This window comes from Nyctibius grandis, chromosome 10, assembly GCF_013368605.1.
Source record: "Nyctibius grandis isolate bNycGra1 chromosome 10, bNycGra1.pri, whole genome shotgun sequence".
NCBI lineage: Eukaryota > Metazoa > Chordata > Aves > Nyctibiiformes > Nyctibiidae > Nyctibius > Nyctibius grandis.
In genome coordinates, this window is record NC_090667.1 from 5408293 (window position 1) to 5423401 (window position 15109).

Here is a 15109-nt window from a genome sequence, read left to right on the forward strand (position 1 = left end):
TTAAACATTGGGTCTCCGCACTGGACCAGGCCTTTCCTCGTGCTGCTTGCAGGAAGGTCACCTGAGGTTGCACCAAATCAATTCCTGCCCCACTTGCTACTGGGACACAACTTAGAAGTCCTTTGGACAGAAGAGGCTCCGTGTAAGAAAGCACTTGAGCTGTGGGCACTTCCTCCTGTGGCATTTCTTCACATTGCCTGGTTAACTAAGCCTATTCCTGATGCTAAGGAAGAACAGAAGCTGTTATCTCAGTCTTCTGGAGGTCAGAGAAATGGGTTTCCACAAAGTCCCAGAGAGTAAGACTGGTACCATTCAGGCAGCAAACTTCTACCTCCCCACCTCTGTAAATGCAAGCCTCAACCCCTCTCCACCCTTGTGTTTGTGAGGGGTTTTTTTTCCTATTGTATGACATTTTTATCATATGCTTGGATGTGCTTCTAGGCTATGAAAAAGCCAGGGGTTGTGGTTTATTTTTATTGTCCACAGAGCTAAAAGCAGAATAACTTGAATGGGAAAAGCTGAGTTCTACACTAACCACATCTGTGTAAAAGAAATGCAGAAGGCAAGAAATACTCACTATGTCTACAGGCTGGGAGCCCAGCTACAGCTTCCGTCTCCAATGGCACAGCAGCTGGAATGATGCTGATTTAGACACGTCTTCCTTGCTTATAAATAGCACGGTGGGTTGGCTTTTTCCTTCAGTGCTCATTACTACGTTGCTGTGTTTTGCACAGATGTGACCTGACCCTACGCTGTTACTAAAACTTGTCTGTAGGCAGCCACAAATCCCTCGCCACAAGCCTCCTGGGGCCAGTGCTGGGCTCACCTGTGCATCGTGGCTCTGTAAGAGCAGGCAGGCCATGGGCAACTAAAGATAAGCAACCTTCAACTGCAGGAAAATGGTTACTGTCGCATGAGTTAAAGTCTGAGGTGAGGCTCCTGCCACTGTCCCAGCCAACCGCTGGTCAATGCTGCCAGACTGTGGAGCTTTAGTTTTGCTTTTCAAAACCAGAACAGATTACTCTGTTGCTTGCGCTGGCTGCTGCTTTCACATCTGCAGCTACATCTGCTTGGCCCACAAGATGTTTCCTAATGCTCTGGACTTTCACCAGGCCCGTTATGCTTCCCAGTCTTCATGGTCTTTAGTGTAACTGCCACCTCTGTACTATCTGAGCTGCTCTGAAACACTCACCCAACTGTATCACCCCAGTCCTCTGTAAGAAGGGACGCTTGATGCCATCACACCAGCTGAAACCGTTCCTCCTCTGCTTCGGCGCGTATCTCTGTAAAGTACTTTTCTGAAAGCAGGTCTTGTCCTTCAAAGATTTCTGGCCACAGCTCAGGCCAGAACAGTTCAACATCTCAAAGACTGCTGTTCCTGCGTGCTCTCGCCTCCTTTCTAGAAGGACTGGCTTGTTCTGAAGAGGAGACTGGGCAGCTCAGTCAGCCGTGGTGGTCCAGGGCAGAAGGCAGGCGTGCAGGAAGCCACACTGGTTCACCCTGCAATACTGCTGAAGAGCTTTGCCAGCAGCCGGGCCACAGAAGAGCTTACACACTGCTGGAAACAGCACATTTCTCATAATTATGTTACTATATACAGGCTTATTACTGGTTCTGCTTCAAACTAAGACCAGCTCAGGCTGGAGGATGAGATCTTACTCTCAGACTGGAAAATCTGAACTAGGAACGATCAGACCTACCTAGTGGTGAAAGGAGGATTTCAGGGAAGCCCTGGGCTCTGCAGGAGGTTTACCAGCAAAGAGGAAACAAATGGAAGAGTCCAAACCAGGAGAACTGCTCAGATGCCACCTGCAGCAGGAACCAGTGCACGCTCCCCGTCTCTGCGGTGTTAGAGCCAAGCTGAAGTCATCTTCTGATCTCCAACCAGGAATTCAAAATGACCTATGAAAATCATGATGAACGCTGAGGGGAAAGGAAGTACTCAGATACTCAAAGGGTTGTCAGGTTACATGTCTTAAAGTTTCCAGCAGACCTGGTACTGTGAGTACACGTCATGTGTGGATGTACATGATACATAAGGGGACAGCAAACAATTGTTCACTTCGGCACCAATAAAGCTGTCCTTAGGAAAGGAAGATGATACAAAATTATTTCCTCCGAAATAACCTCGTCCTATGGGAGAAAAAAAATGTTTTCTTAACAAAGCACCAAAGAAAAGGCAACAAGAATCCAGTCATCTTTAAGTTAAACAGTATGTGGGTAGAAAAAAAACCAGACCAATAAAAAAAAAAGCACCAACCAAAGATCACTGAGGCTGTTGCATCACAGGAACTTAAAGTCTATCAAAAATACTGGTAATTGTAAACAGAAAGACTAGGATGTTGTCAGTCCAAGTTGGCCAGATCTACCCTACTAAATCTCTTGCATGTATTCAGAAGTTTAGGAGAATCCTTTGAAATTGTTTATGGAAATATGTAAACTACTGTTTGCCAGTTTTTAATTTACACATAAATATATGGCTACAGAATTTTCTATATATTTTCTTACACAGTCCCGGTTAAGGAAACTACGTAAGCACACGCCTAGCTGTAACCCCAGGAGCAGCTCTCCCAAAGCCAGCTGAGCTGAGGCTGGCATGTCCTTAAGCACCTTCCTGAACCGGGGGCCGAGTCAGTGCCCGGGTTTATGCAATGCACAGAAGCATCACAGGGTTGCTGACCACCTGCTTGTCAGTGTCCAAGGGATTTACTATGTCTTGGGACTGTTTTCCTCCATCCTACTGCTCCCAAGCAGTTTTACACAGGCATAGAAGACTTAAAAGAGCCCATAAACAAGGAACCTGCTAACCTGGTCTAGGTGTTACAGTTTGTTTGGATTCAGTGAAATGCTGTAATGATATTGCACTAATACTCTACGGTACCCTGTAAACCTAGCCGTCAAAGTGTTCCGATTAGCACGTATGAAACAATCTGTCATTTCCATTTATAGTAGGCTTTCGAATTTGGCATCTCTGCCATAGCACCACTTTGATTTTTCCCCATTGTTAGTCTCTACAACATGGGCAATGCTATGATGTTGGTAACATCTCTATAAGAGAAAAATGTTGTTTGTGCCATATTTCCATTTTAGTTTATTTTCCTAAGAGTCTCTTCCTTTTCTCAGCAATCAGCTCCTGAATTCTTTGATTCCTTGTCCTTTCATAGGGTATCCTCCTCCGTGTAATGATGTTGTGCTGTGATACTTCATTATCGAGCCCATCGATTTTATAGGGAACGTCCACCGCATTGATTTCTGGGTGCTCCTCAGTTGCATTGGAAGGAGGTGCACGTGTTTTAGAAACCAGAGGAGGACTGGTGGCAGGCTGTGTGGTGGACACTCCCATGAGAGGGCTGAGGGTTGTTAGGAGCTCCTCCTCAATGACATTATTCTTATTTACGTTAGAATCTGTTACGTTGTCGTCGTCCGTTACGTTGCTGTACATATTACAGGACTTGCAACACAGCTTATTGTAACCAGGAATCGAGCAGTAACGAGAGAGAACCTCCATGCGACAAAACATTGACTTGTCTCCTTGACAATGATCTTCTGAAAGAGAAAAAGGGAACATATAAATAAAGAGCATCTTCACTTTAATCAGAAAAAGAAACACAGCTGAAGCTTTGGCAGTGGGCAGAGGGTTTGGTGCTTAAAGTGGGATGGGAAACCGTCAAACGAGCCTTCTATAAGCTGAAGCAGGCTTAATATTAAACCTAAAACTCAACTCACTTGAAGAGATGCAAAAGCCGATCTGAACTCTCTGTACCAGCCCCATCCATGCTATATACCATAACACTCTAATTTTTGGCTTCACATTCTGCAAGTGGTACCCTGAAGACTATGCAGCCACGATGATGTGCATTCTTGCCTTGGCTCAAGAGTTCAAAACACACCAATAGTGCTGTGTTGTTGCTAACGCTACATAATGGCAGATCCTCATCTTGCTGAACTGCTGGTGGCAAAGTGTAGGCTAAGGCATTAAAGGGGAGCTGGTCACACTGTTTTACTGTCTGAGAAACATTAACAGGTGTCTACTCAGAGACTACTCAAGCCCTTGTGATTTCTGCTCAGAGGAGGTAGGGGACCATATGAATTGATGGATGGTGAGTGGTTGGCAGCTACCTGTCCTCTGTCCTACATACACACTCTACAGCTCCTCTGCCTCCAGGCTGAAGTGACAGAGCCAGGAACTACCAGGAAAAATCCCAACATGCAGCCCTTGCTGAAAGAAAGAGGAGTCAGAGCGATTGTAGGAGAGGAGAGGGCTGAGGAGAAAGGCAGACTGACCGATGCTTGGCATGATCAGTAACAAAATATTTTCTCTGTGACCAGAGTGCTGAGACACAGATGAAATCACTTCTGCCTCTCTCCCTGCTCTTACTACATTTCCACCTACTCTTACAGTAAAGGATGAGTAACTCCAATTACTCGCCTTTATTTAGAGCGTACCCGATGGCAGACAGCGTGCTCAAGCCAGCGTGTTACTGGAGCTCGTATTTCACCATCCTGCTACGAACACTGACTTACCCTGTCAGCAACCTTACAGCAAAGTAGAGAACCAGAGCAGATTCAGAGATACCTAGTGAACTCAGAAAGCGGAGCTGGCGCCTCTTCACTCATCCTCAGTTAACAAAACAGGGCATTACAGGTGTTTAATTGGCAAACATATCAGTCTAAAATAAACTAATAACTGTTGCTGCTGCTTTAAAATGCTAGTGCTGGCTGAGGGAGGTGGAAACACCTTCCTTGCGTTGTATTTATGCCCTGATTGTTGCATTTGTTGCAGAAAAGCAAAATTCTCCTTCCTATTTTCAAATGTGTCAATTTGTTTTCATATTTTTCCAATGCTGAACTGAGACGCTGCTGGAAATAAAGAACTCCTTCCTTAGGGACCTAAGAATAGTACCTTGGTTTTGGAGACATTTTCAAACCAGTCTTTAAGAGCTGGAACTGTTCATCTCTGCATGCACAACTCTATACAAAGGACTGCATGTACCTATACAGCTTTATATATATTTTTACATACCAGGTAGAGTCCCCTTTGAACATTTTGCCTTGTGTGGCGTGACCTTAAAGCAAGCTTCTCCAAAAGGCTTGCAAAATAAAAGCCAACAGGTATAACATTTAAATGTAGTTTCAACAAGGCAGATCTGCTCTTGGCTTTGTAAGAATCACTAAAAGCACCTTTAGAAAAATGCCTTTTTTTCCTACCAAAAATACATAATGTCAAGCTTAAAAATACATGAAAACAAAACTGCGTTATGTAATATGTTTAGTGACATCTGATAAGTTATATAAATAAACTCTGTAACTTGTGAATGTCAGAATGAAATTTTTATCCTCTATCCAAACCAAAATATCCAGATTTGCTGAACTTTTATTTATTTTTACTTGCAGTATGCATGACAGACTGGAAGTATATCTTCAAAACATCAGTAAGAAAAAAATAAATCCGTTTCACAGTCACTTTGGTACACATTAGTCTCATAAAAAAATATTGAAAAGCAAACTGAATTGGCACATCTTTAATATTATGTTAAATACATACAAAACACTAATAAAATATCCCTGATAAACCAAAGTGCATATAGACATAGTGCACAATGCCCAGATACCTTATTGCACCATTCTCTATAGCCACCCATCTCTTGAAACATCACTAAACATTGTCTATTTAAAGGTAACAGTCATGAATATATTTATACAGTTAAACACCGATTATTTTACATAACAGTATTCAGTGCCAGATACGTGTCTTTGCTTTTTCACCTTGTCATGTAAATTGTTAACATGTTTCAGGAAATCATCATATTAACAGCAAAATTTAAATATGTGATCACATGATAATGACAAGTTTGAAGTGCTACACTGTTGACAACCCGAAGATTCAAAAATGCCACTTTTCCAAAGAATATGATCAATGCAATAAGGTAGTAATTTGCTCCAAGACTGCGGTTTTAAAGTTGATACGCTTCTACTATTGATACTGACTGTCACAAACAGGTTTATGACTTGTGAATTCCAAATCTTCAACACAAACACGGAAGGTGAAGCAAGAATGCCAGTTAAATTTCAGTAAGTCAGGTCACAACCCTGTCTTGATGAAGATATGGATATGCACTGTGCAAATTAACCTCAGATTAAATTTACTGCCTTCTAATAGTTATCATTCAAGTAAAAACGCTCCATATGAAGATTAACTCAACGTACCAGTGTACTGTTTATATTTAAAGCTGGATCTGGTAAATTAATGCCATTTACATTTCAACATTAAGGCATTTTTCTAAAATTCTTCTTCTAAGCAAAAAAAGCAATAAAAATTGAGGTAATTCTGTAGTAGTTCACACTGTTATGTTTGCCAGTTGACACATCTATAGAGCATACACACACACGCACACATACAACCGTACCAGTCAAGTCAGACATGCACATGGTGAAAAAAGACCAAAGATGTAATGAGTATAAACAGCTCCGTGCTGAGCAGCTGGAGACATCGTAGTCGATGAAAACATCATATTGCCTCCGCCGGGTTAAGAAAAACACCACCACGCAACCTTCAACATGGACCACGCCTGTTCTGCTTCGGTTTTGTTTCTAAAGTGAAAATACGCAAAACTGGCAAAAGTTGTGCGACGAGAAAAATGAATGCAGCTTTTCTCAAGGAAAAATATTTCAAACCACCACCAGGCGTTTGGCAAGAGCTGACGGCGTCGTAGCAGCACGGAAAGTACTGACAGAAACTGAGCTTCTGCTTCCTGGTGAGCCCTCCATGGGTTACAAACATAAATGTGAGGGTCAGGAATAAAAAATGAGCAGCAAGGGTGAGTAAAGCAACAGCACCGCAAAGGAAAATGGAATGAAAAAATTCTTTCACTCATCAGACTACCCTGTCGGCAAACTGAAACTAGAGGGTTATGAGATTTAGGGTTTTTAGATAAAGGAGAACTTTAGCACTACAAGGTGTCATTATTGTGATGTGATCACATTCACAATAAGTTCTCAGTTTTGCTATCAAACTGAACATCATGAACCAGTAAGAGCCTTTTTTCACCATCACCAAGCAACAAGCAAACCGATCCCAGCTCCCTTTCAGAGGACTGCAACATACTGTGGAGATCCAACTTCACACATCCAACACTTCAAGACCTCCACCACCAGTGCTACGCAAGCTCCAGAGAAGAAAGACACCGAGCACCAAGTGCCTGGTGTGAAAAAAAGATTCAGCCCAAGATTTAAACTTGGCAAAGTCAAGGGAACTTTCCGCATAGAGAGAAGAAGAGAGCAAAAGGCAAAGTCCACATTCGATGTGGCATGCATTTAAGGGCAAAGGCAGAGTTATAAATGGGTCTTTTACTTGAAGATATTTTCTGGATGGGGTAGTCTGGATCAGGTCTTGACAGCCATTGTATCATGTAGGTTTTCTTTGAAGGATCGGAAACGTTTCCTTGAATAGAGGGAAAAAAAAGATGTAACACAACATATGTTAGCATTAAGTAGTTGACCTGTCAGAAGTGGAGAAGCTAAGAGAGTGAGTGGGCTCCAACGGCGAAGGAGCCCGGGGAAGGATTACGACCAGGCTGTGTAGTTTTGGGCTACAACTTGTGCCCAGCACTTGACAGCCAACACTGAAGACAGCCTAAAGGCCAGTTCTCCAGCAGTACTTCTCACAGCAGCGTTCAGTATGTCCTAAGATACATCCAGTCTAGTTTAGTTATACTGCCTCTTTAAAATCTTTGTATTGGAGACCATAATTGACAGCTTGGTTCTAATTAATTAGGAATCAAAAGCTACCCCAAGAAATACATCAGGAATAAAAGAAAAATATTAATTACTTAATAATAGGAATATGTAAAATGATCTCACAAGTATCATTTGTAAACAGCTGAAAAGCTAACAAGGCTAAAGGCATTAGTGTCCTGGATTAAGTAGGAACAAATTTATTATAACTTAAAAAAAAAAAAAAAATAAAGAGTTAGATAACCCTTGAAGATAACTATGGAGAGCTGCCACCCCAGGCAGACATAGCACACAAGTATAAATTCGATGAAAGCATTTCAAATAAATACAATCAACATATTTTTTTTCAGCGAGTAGTATAAGCTAGAGAAGAAAAGCACTTACTTGGACATGGAGGTAGTCTGCAAATCCTTATGGTCTCTGGTTTATTTTCTTTACAAAGGCCAATAGCATTGTCCCTCGTCCGGCACAGGACTGGGCGATCCTGTGTGCCATTGCCACAGCTGACAGAGCACTGAAAGGAGATGCACCAGTTAGACCCCTCAGCCACCCTCCGGAAACAATGGATTAGAAATTAGTTTTTAAATTTTAAACCACTGCCCTTGATCTGAGCCAACATGGTACATTATTTGAACCACCACGCTACCTACCATAACTAAGCAAGAGGGAGTGCACCAGGGATGGCATTGCTTGTGACACTTATTCAACCCAATGAGGATAAAAATTGTTTGTGCTTATTTGATGGTGGTTTCACTACCATCCCTCCATTTAGCTCACTCTCTGTGGCATTAGTAGCAGTAGAAGCAATACACCCTCTGTGTAGGTATTAGTTTATTGTGTTAATGCATTTGAATAGAAAGCACAGAACAAACACAAAGACTTCGCCCTCTGCATTATAAGAAATTAGTTGCCTGAGACCTCCAGAAGGAGACTGACCTGTGACCAGGGTCCTATTCTCCACTGCGCTGGGCAAAGCTCCCGGTTGCAAGGCCTCCTGCCTTCCGGGCGGTCGTTGTTGCAGTACTTGGTATGAACAGACCGATTTGTATTATCGTGTAGGGGCTGGATACACCGGACAGATCGTACTTGATATCCTGTTTTCCCACAACTTTTGCTGCAAGGCTCCCATTCTCCTGTAACCCATCTGGGTTAGTGAAAAGAGAATAAGTTGAGTAAAATTCTCTCTCTCCTAAATTAGGTGAGTTCAAACTGTCTGTTGAACTGTAACTCTTAAACACAGGTTTAACAGGATGTCAATACTAGTTCTGATATGGAAAGAGAAGAAGATATGAAGAACCATAAGCAGTTATAGAGAGGGTTATTTGACTGTGTCCCAGAAAAATCAGTAATAAGACCCAGATCTTTAAAATGACTCTCTCTCATTATCTCTTGAGAGAAGCATTATTCTTACTTTGCTTCATTTGCTTTGATTTTAAGCTGGCTCTGATCTTGCAGAGATCTGCAAGAAGGAAATATTGTTCAATGTATACAGTATTCATGGGATAAACATAACCAAATATATATATATAGGCTGAAGAAATATCCTGAGTTTGAAGCAATTGTCCTAAAGTACTCATAAAATCCTGGGTTTAGAAATAGTCAAGAAATAGCATGAGCACAAGGCAATGCACTAAACACTTGAGTTAAACTAAAAGTAAAGTGGCAATTTCACCCAAGTTTCTCTTTGTAGCCTATTGAGATTACACAGCTGTGGAGGAAGGCGAATACTGTGGAGCACAAAGCCATGAATCCTAAGGTGATTTCCGAGACAAAGATGATTTTTTCCCAGCAGTGAAGCAGCATATTAGTGTAGTGGGTGTCACAGAGCTTCATAAAATCTCTGGAATAATTGCCTCTCCTATGTACAAGTGCAAAATGCTCCGATGCCATTCTATGGAAACAGAGGTGACTGAAACATTCTGGAATCCAAGTACAGTTTAGGATCCTATTGAGTCTTTGTGGTACCTGGGTCCAATTATATTTGCAGCTGAAAGAAGAATACAGTCCTTTCCAGAGAGCTTGAGAGGCAGTTAGGTCATTACTTCAGTTTTCCAATAAATAAATGTTAAACCCTGACCCATGCTGAGTTTATGGGGCACAGTTTCTTGACTTTTCTCTCTTTCAAATCCTTTTTTTGAAAGGAAGTTAGGAAATATTGTGTGGTACGTTCTACTTATTTGCTGTGCTTCCTGGAATCTAGACTGGGTCCCCAGAGATAAAAGCTGGGATCAACATACTCCATTCTTGTCGCAGTAGCAACACAAGGAATATGTGAGTCTTACATGTGGCAGGAGTAACCTGCTGCCAGTCAAAAAAAGCACCTGTAAAATGTGAATTAAAATATTTATAACACTTGACTATGTATAGCAAAGATGAAGGTACAACAGGCGTACCATGCTGTACGAGGGCAGCCAGAGAAATCTAACAGGTCAAATATCTTTCCCTGAGTTTAAATGTCAAAAAAGATGAACTTTAGGTAGATTTGGATTTGACAACTATGACATTGGTTTTCTTATGTAGCACTCCATAAATTTGTTCTTCAATGGTTAATTCACACTGTGTATAATCAACTGGTATAAATTGAATTTATATCTATTTTTTATTACCTCAAGATGGCCTGAACACAAATACCTGGATCAAGACAGCACTTCTTTTCTAATCCAACTTATTTCAGAAGTAATAAGAACCAGCAGTCCTAGAAATAGTATTTCTACAAGCAGAATATAGCAACACATCCTCACAGTCCTGGGGCTCTGCAATGATGCACAGAGACACTTAAGAGCCCCCAAGTTCAAGCAGCCATGTATCAAGTTGGAAAAGCAGAGATCAAGCTCAAGTCACCCTCTTTCAGCTGACAAGTGCTACCTGGGTACAGTGCTTATGGCAGCTGCCGCCGAGCACTGCTGGTGGGCAGCGATGCTTACATGGGCTGGGAGCACTCCTGGAGGTTGCACACCCTGCGAATGGGCTTCGGCTTTTGGATCAACTCGCAGTAACTCCGATGAACCATCTTGTGGTCTGTCTTCCTCCGGCAGCCGTATTTTGTGAATTGGTAGCCTGAAGAAAGACACTCCTCTTATTTTCAGTACTGGTAGATCTTATACAGGTCTCAGGTTTCAAACAAACTGCACATACAGTGTCAAAGGCTGCAGCTGGAACTATAGGTGAACACGCTACAAAAAGAGCTGTAAATTGCACCGAATAAACACTTATTCATGTAGATTTAGCACCCAGAATTGCTCATCCTCTTTATTTTTCCCTACAGGCTATAATGAGAAAAACATCATCATCTAGCATCTCAACAACATTCTGCAAACCTGCCCAGCCACACTCCAGCGCTGTGACCTGCCCATCAGTCTGGTGAACAGCATCAGGGTGTACATCTGGCCCCAAAAGCAGGGTCTTCACATTGCAAGGTCCACATCACAGGATGCAAATTTACTAAGGGCGGCCCTGTGGCACCTTGAGGTTTGGTGCCTCGCAGCTTGGAGACCCTCACCCAAATCTTGCACATTTGAGAAATGAGCCACTCCAGATCTGACCCCCAAAACCATTTTAGTCAGATTTTTAGCTCCATTTGCTATTTATTTATCTATTTCTTAACTTAAATAAACCCCTTCCATACTCCTCGTCTCTCTAATGTCTTGTGGCAATGAATTCCAGACATGGTGCTCGTTCTTTCAGTTTTCTCTTAATCAATTTTGAATGCTTTGGGGTTTTGTTTTTACCTCCTCCACAAGGTTTTGAACATTGGGACCATTTCTTCAGAGCCCATTCGTACGATATAGAGTCCTCTTCCAAAACATTATTGTTATCTACATTCAAGGAATCTTCATGGATCATGTACTTGTAAGTCAAAGATATCTTGGCACCACCATGAGGAATCACCTAGCAAGCAAAACAGATGTAGGGAAAAAAAGATTTGAAAGACTGATATCAGAAGCTATGTGAAATGACGTGAAATAGCAATCATCATGGCTCAGATGTAAAAACATCCCCGGAGGGATTTAAACCTTTTAGCTGCACTCAACACATTTTTTTTTCCCTGATGAAAAAGTATCCCCATCCTTATGACACAGAGTTTCTAAACTGCACGTTAAGAAAGGCTGTTGTTGATTTAGACTGATTTTTCTTGCCAGCATTGGACTGACTTCACAATACTAAATTTTTTCCATATCCCATCATAAAGGAAGGAAATGTTGTACTAAAACGATAATGGATAGTTCCATTGAAAGACAAGGCAAATTCAAATGCACAGATAACTGAAAGTGGTGAAGAAAATTGCTTATGTTTCTGACAAAACACAAATATTCTTATGATAATCCTGGGAATTCTGTGAAGCCTGTTACTTAATCCTGACAGAAATATAAACTATTTAGAAAGATTTTTCACTATCACACTGCACTAAGACAAATGCAAGAAAACAGAACTCAATGGGAATAAAGTGCAAAATATTGGTCCTTTGAAAACATAATATTTATTCCTCCTCTGACATTCAGCTGGTATAAATCAACACACTACAGCTGCTTTCAGAGGGATTCTGAATCAACCTACCCCCTACTCACTGTAGTCTATTGTTTGCCAGTTTGCAATGGAAAAAAAGAATATAGTGGGGTGGGTTTGGGAACCGCAGAACCAGCTGTGCCCTGACACAGTGAGCCTGGGAGCACAAGAACCCTGCATCTGCCTTTGCAGGATACATTTTCAAAACATAGATCTAATAGCTCCTCTTCCCATCCATCTCATACGAACCATTTTGACCTTTTTTTAAACTAATGCTCACATGTCAGATATGATAAGTAAGCTGGAGAGTCTTTACACAGTGGCCATCGCTAGGCCATCCACAGGAAATAATCAGGAGAGTTGGTTGCTCAACACATAACCCCGAGTTATAACAACTCTTGTACAGAGCAATGAATTACAAGAAAGGAATAAAATACAACTTCCATTGTCTTCTAATTGAAGCAGATGTCTTCTTGCAACTCACAAGAGGAATCTAAAATATATTATAGCACAGTATGGCTCTGTAACCCTGACATTGTGTTCTGTGGAAGATGGTTTTCATTTGACTTACCAGAATAACTATTCCATTACGCAGCGGCCCCATGGTCTGCACGGTTTCTCTATCATCGTCATTCCGATATTCCCACTCCACACCCATGTCAATAAATACTTTAGAGTCTGGCACATAGTTGTCTTCGCTCAGAATGAATTTCCCCGTTTCACGATTTTTAATTGCTAGGAATGACATAAGAAAAGTGAATACAAGAGCTTCACTTCTGAGTTTTGTTCTGCTCTTGTCCCAGTGGAAGAAGCACAAAAGGCCAGTGTGCATTTTCTCTCTGTTCCCTCACAGGTTTGGAAAGACTTTTTCAGGTGTTTCGCTGATCTGCCAACGCTTTCCTGCTCAGCTCCAAAAACATCAATTGTCCTTTTTTTCTTTTTCACAGCCTGCCTTGCCAGAGAAATGAGGCCAACGCGACTGCACCGCGTGCGTCCGTCTGCCTGCTCCCGACTAACAACTTCTGAATCCACTGGCCAAACCCAAGCCAATTTGACAGCCGGTGGGGGTCCCACAGCTCAGCTCTTTGACATACTGTAAGGCAGCTGAGGGGCTGTTACTGCTCCACAAGAGAAAGGCTACTGGGCTAACCCCCAGCGGGTCCCCACAACAAGAGAGAGACGCTAGAAACTATATTAATTCTCCTGCTCCTGACACCGACACAGCCCTGCTTAAGCTCCTGCCGCTTTGCAGGCGCCTGCCTTTGCTCACAGTGCCCGATTCCTCTGCTTCAGCTGTAACCAATGCCCCATCCCTCACCCGGAGAGACTTCAGCCACCTTTGTATTAGCACTTTTAGTTTTCTCCTGAGATGGAAAACTTGCTCTCCTCGTTAGAAGAAGCAGGAACTGTTTGTTATTTACCACTAGATTTTAACTCCCTTCTCTCTCTAGCAGCTACCTGAGCATCCTGCTCCCTCAGCGCTGGCCTCGACAGGCAGCACCCTGTTCGTGTCCCCTGTGTATGGCCTACCCCACACCGAAAGAAGAACTTTGTCCGAATCTGTGAGCGATCGCTCTCCTGATCCACGGGGCAAGGCTGCACTGAGCAGCAAGGGAAGCGTTTGCTGGTGAGAAGCTGGAATGACTCACGTTACAATTAGCAGGCCATTCGCTGTGAATCTGCTTCCAATTAATAACAGCCTACGAGACGCTGCTTCGCATTGATTACAGGGCACCACGAGGAGCGGATTTCAATTACTTTCTAAGCTGCGTGATTGAACGGGCAGCCTTGTATCAATCCTGTTAGCAATGGGGCAGAACCTGAAACGGATTTGGATGTAGCTGGGAAATGACTGAGGATGGGAAGCACATTACGAGAGATGCACACAAAGATAATGCATTGCAGCCCAGAATGAAATTCAGCTCCTCTTCCAGAAGCTTTTGTGCATGCACATGCCAATGCAGGGATCTCCTGGCTAGGACACCGGGGAACACAGCACAGGGAAATCAAATTGCCAAACATGTTTCCTAATTTAACATACTTAAAGGAGGTATGTGGTGTGGGAGGATAATGGGTAAACAAATGCATAAACACATTGTGAGGCTCCAGAGACAAAAATAAACAGCAGAAAAAATTATTCTGACTGAAAATTTTCCTACTTGTTACTTACCAAGATTATGACTGGTGGCGTCTGTTTCCTGTATAAGTAAATGTCTCGCACCAACAGGAATTTCAAACATCTTAATGTGCCCTTTATTGTAGTATACGAAAAGATAGTAACTGGTTAGTATGCCACGAACAGGAAGAGTCTGTCTTAGGTTTTAAAATAGATCTTATATTCTAAAAGCAGGGTGTATTACAGCAAGCTGAATCTAATCCAGCACCACTCCCACCCCTATTTCTGTGCCAGATGATGGAACATAACAGGGACAAAGGGCTTTGGGTCAGAAGCAAAATGCCTTAAGTATCATCAACAAACTGACTTTGCTTCAGACTGAAACGGGCTTTAAGTGCCACATGCACCCACAGAGAGACCGTGCAAGCTCCTGTCTGACAGTGAGTGATCACGACATATTACTGCAGCACTCCAGGGACTCGGACGGAGCAGCTGAGTGACACCAGCAGCACAAATAAGTTCACAGCTCTCCAACACGGAGCACTGAAGCTATCCTCTATGCATGCACAGGCCCTGGTATCAGCAAACTTAACTGACCACCGGACAAAAGTTTCATTTTCAAATTCTAGACATAACTCAAAGTAAAGTCCAGAGAGTTTACTGGAATTAGTGATGCTGTAAATGATTTGTGATTGCTCTGGTACTTTCCAGGAAACAGAAGATACCAAACAAAAATACCCTGAATTCCCCATGACA

The 15109-nt window shown here is 42.4% G+C and overlaps 1 protein-coding gene across 1 annotated transcript in view; it reads right to left on the reverse strand.

Moving 5' to 3' along the window:
* Positions 1-2633: 2633 nt before the first annotated feature.
* ADAMTS2 (ADAM metallopeptidase with thrombospondin type 1 motif 2) overlaps positions 2634-15109 on the reverse strand; it is a 180576-nt gene continuing 168100 nt past the window's right edge. Inside the window, exons 15-22 of the mRNA XM_068408867.1 lie at positions 14408-14488; positions 12809-12972; positions 11463-11622; positions 10659-10791; positions 8671-8878; positions 8119-8248; positions 7352-7441; positions 2634-3546 (exon numbers count right to left, since the gene is read on the reverse strand). Coding sequence (XP_068264968.1) covers positions 3092-3546; positions 7352-7441; positions 8119-8248; positions 8671-8878; positions 10659-10791; positions 11463-11622; positions 12809-12972; positions 14408-14488 — 1421 coding nt within the window. The 3' untranslated portion in view covers positions 2634-3091. The remainder of the gene's footprint in view (positions 3547-7351; positions 7442-8118; positions 8249-8670; positions 8879-10658; positions 10792-11462; positions 11623-12808; positions 12973-14407; positions 14489-15109) is intronic.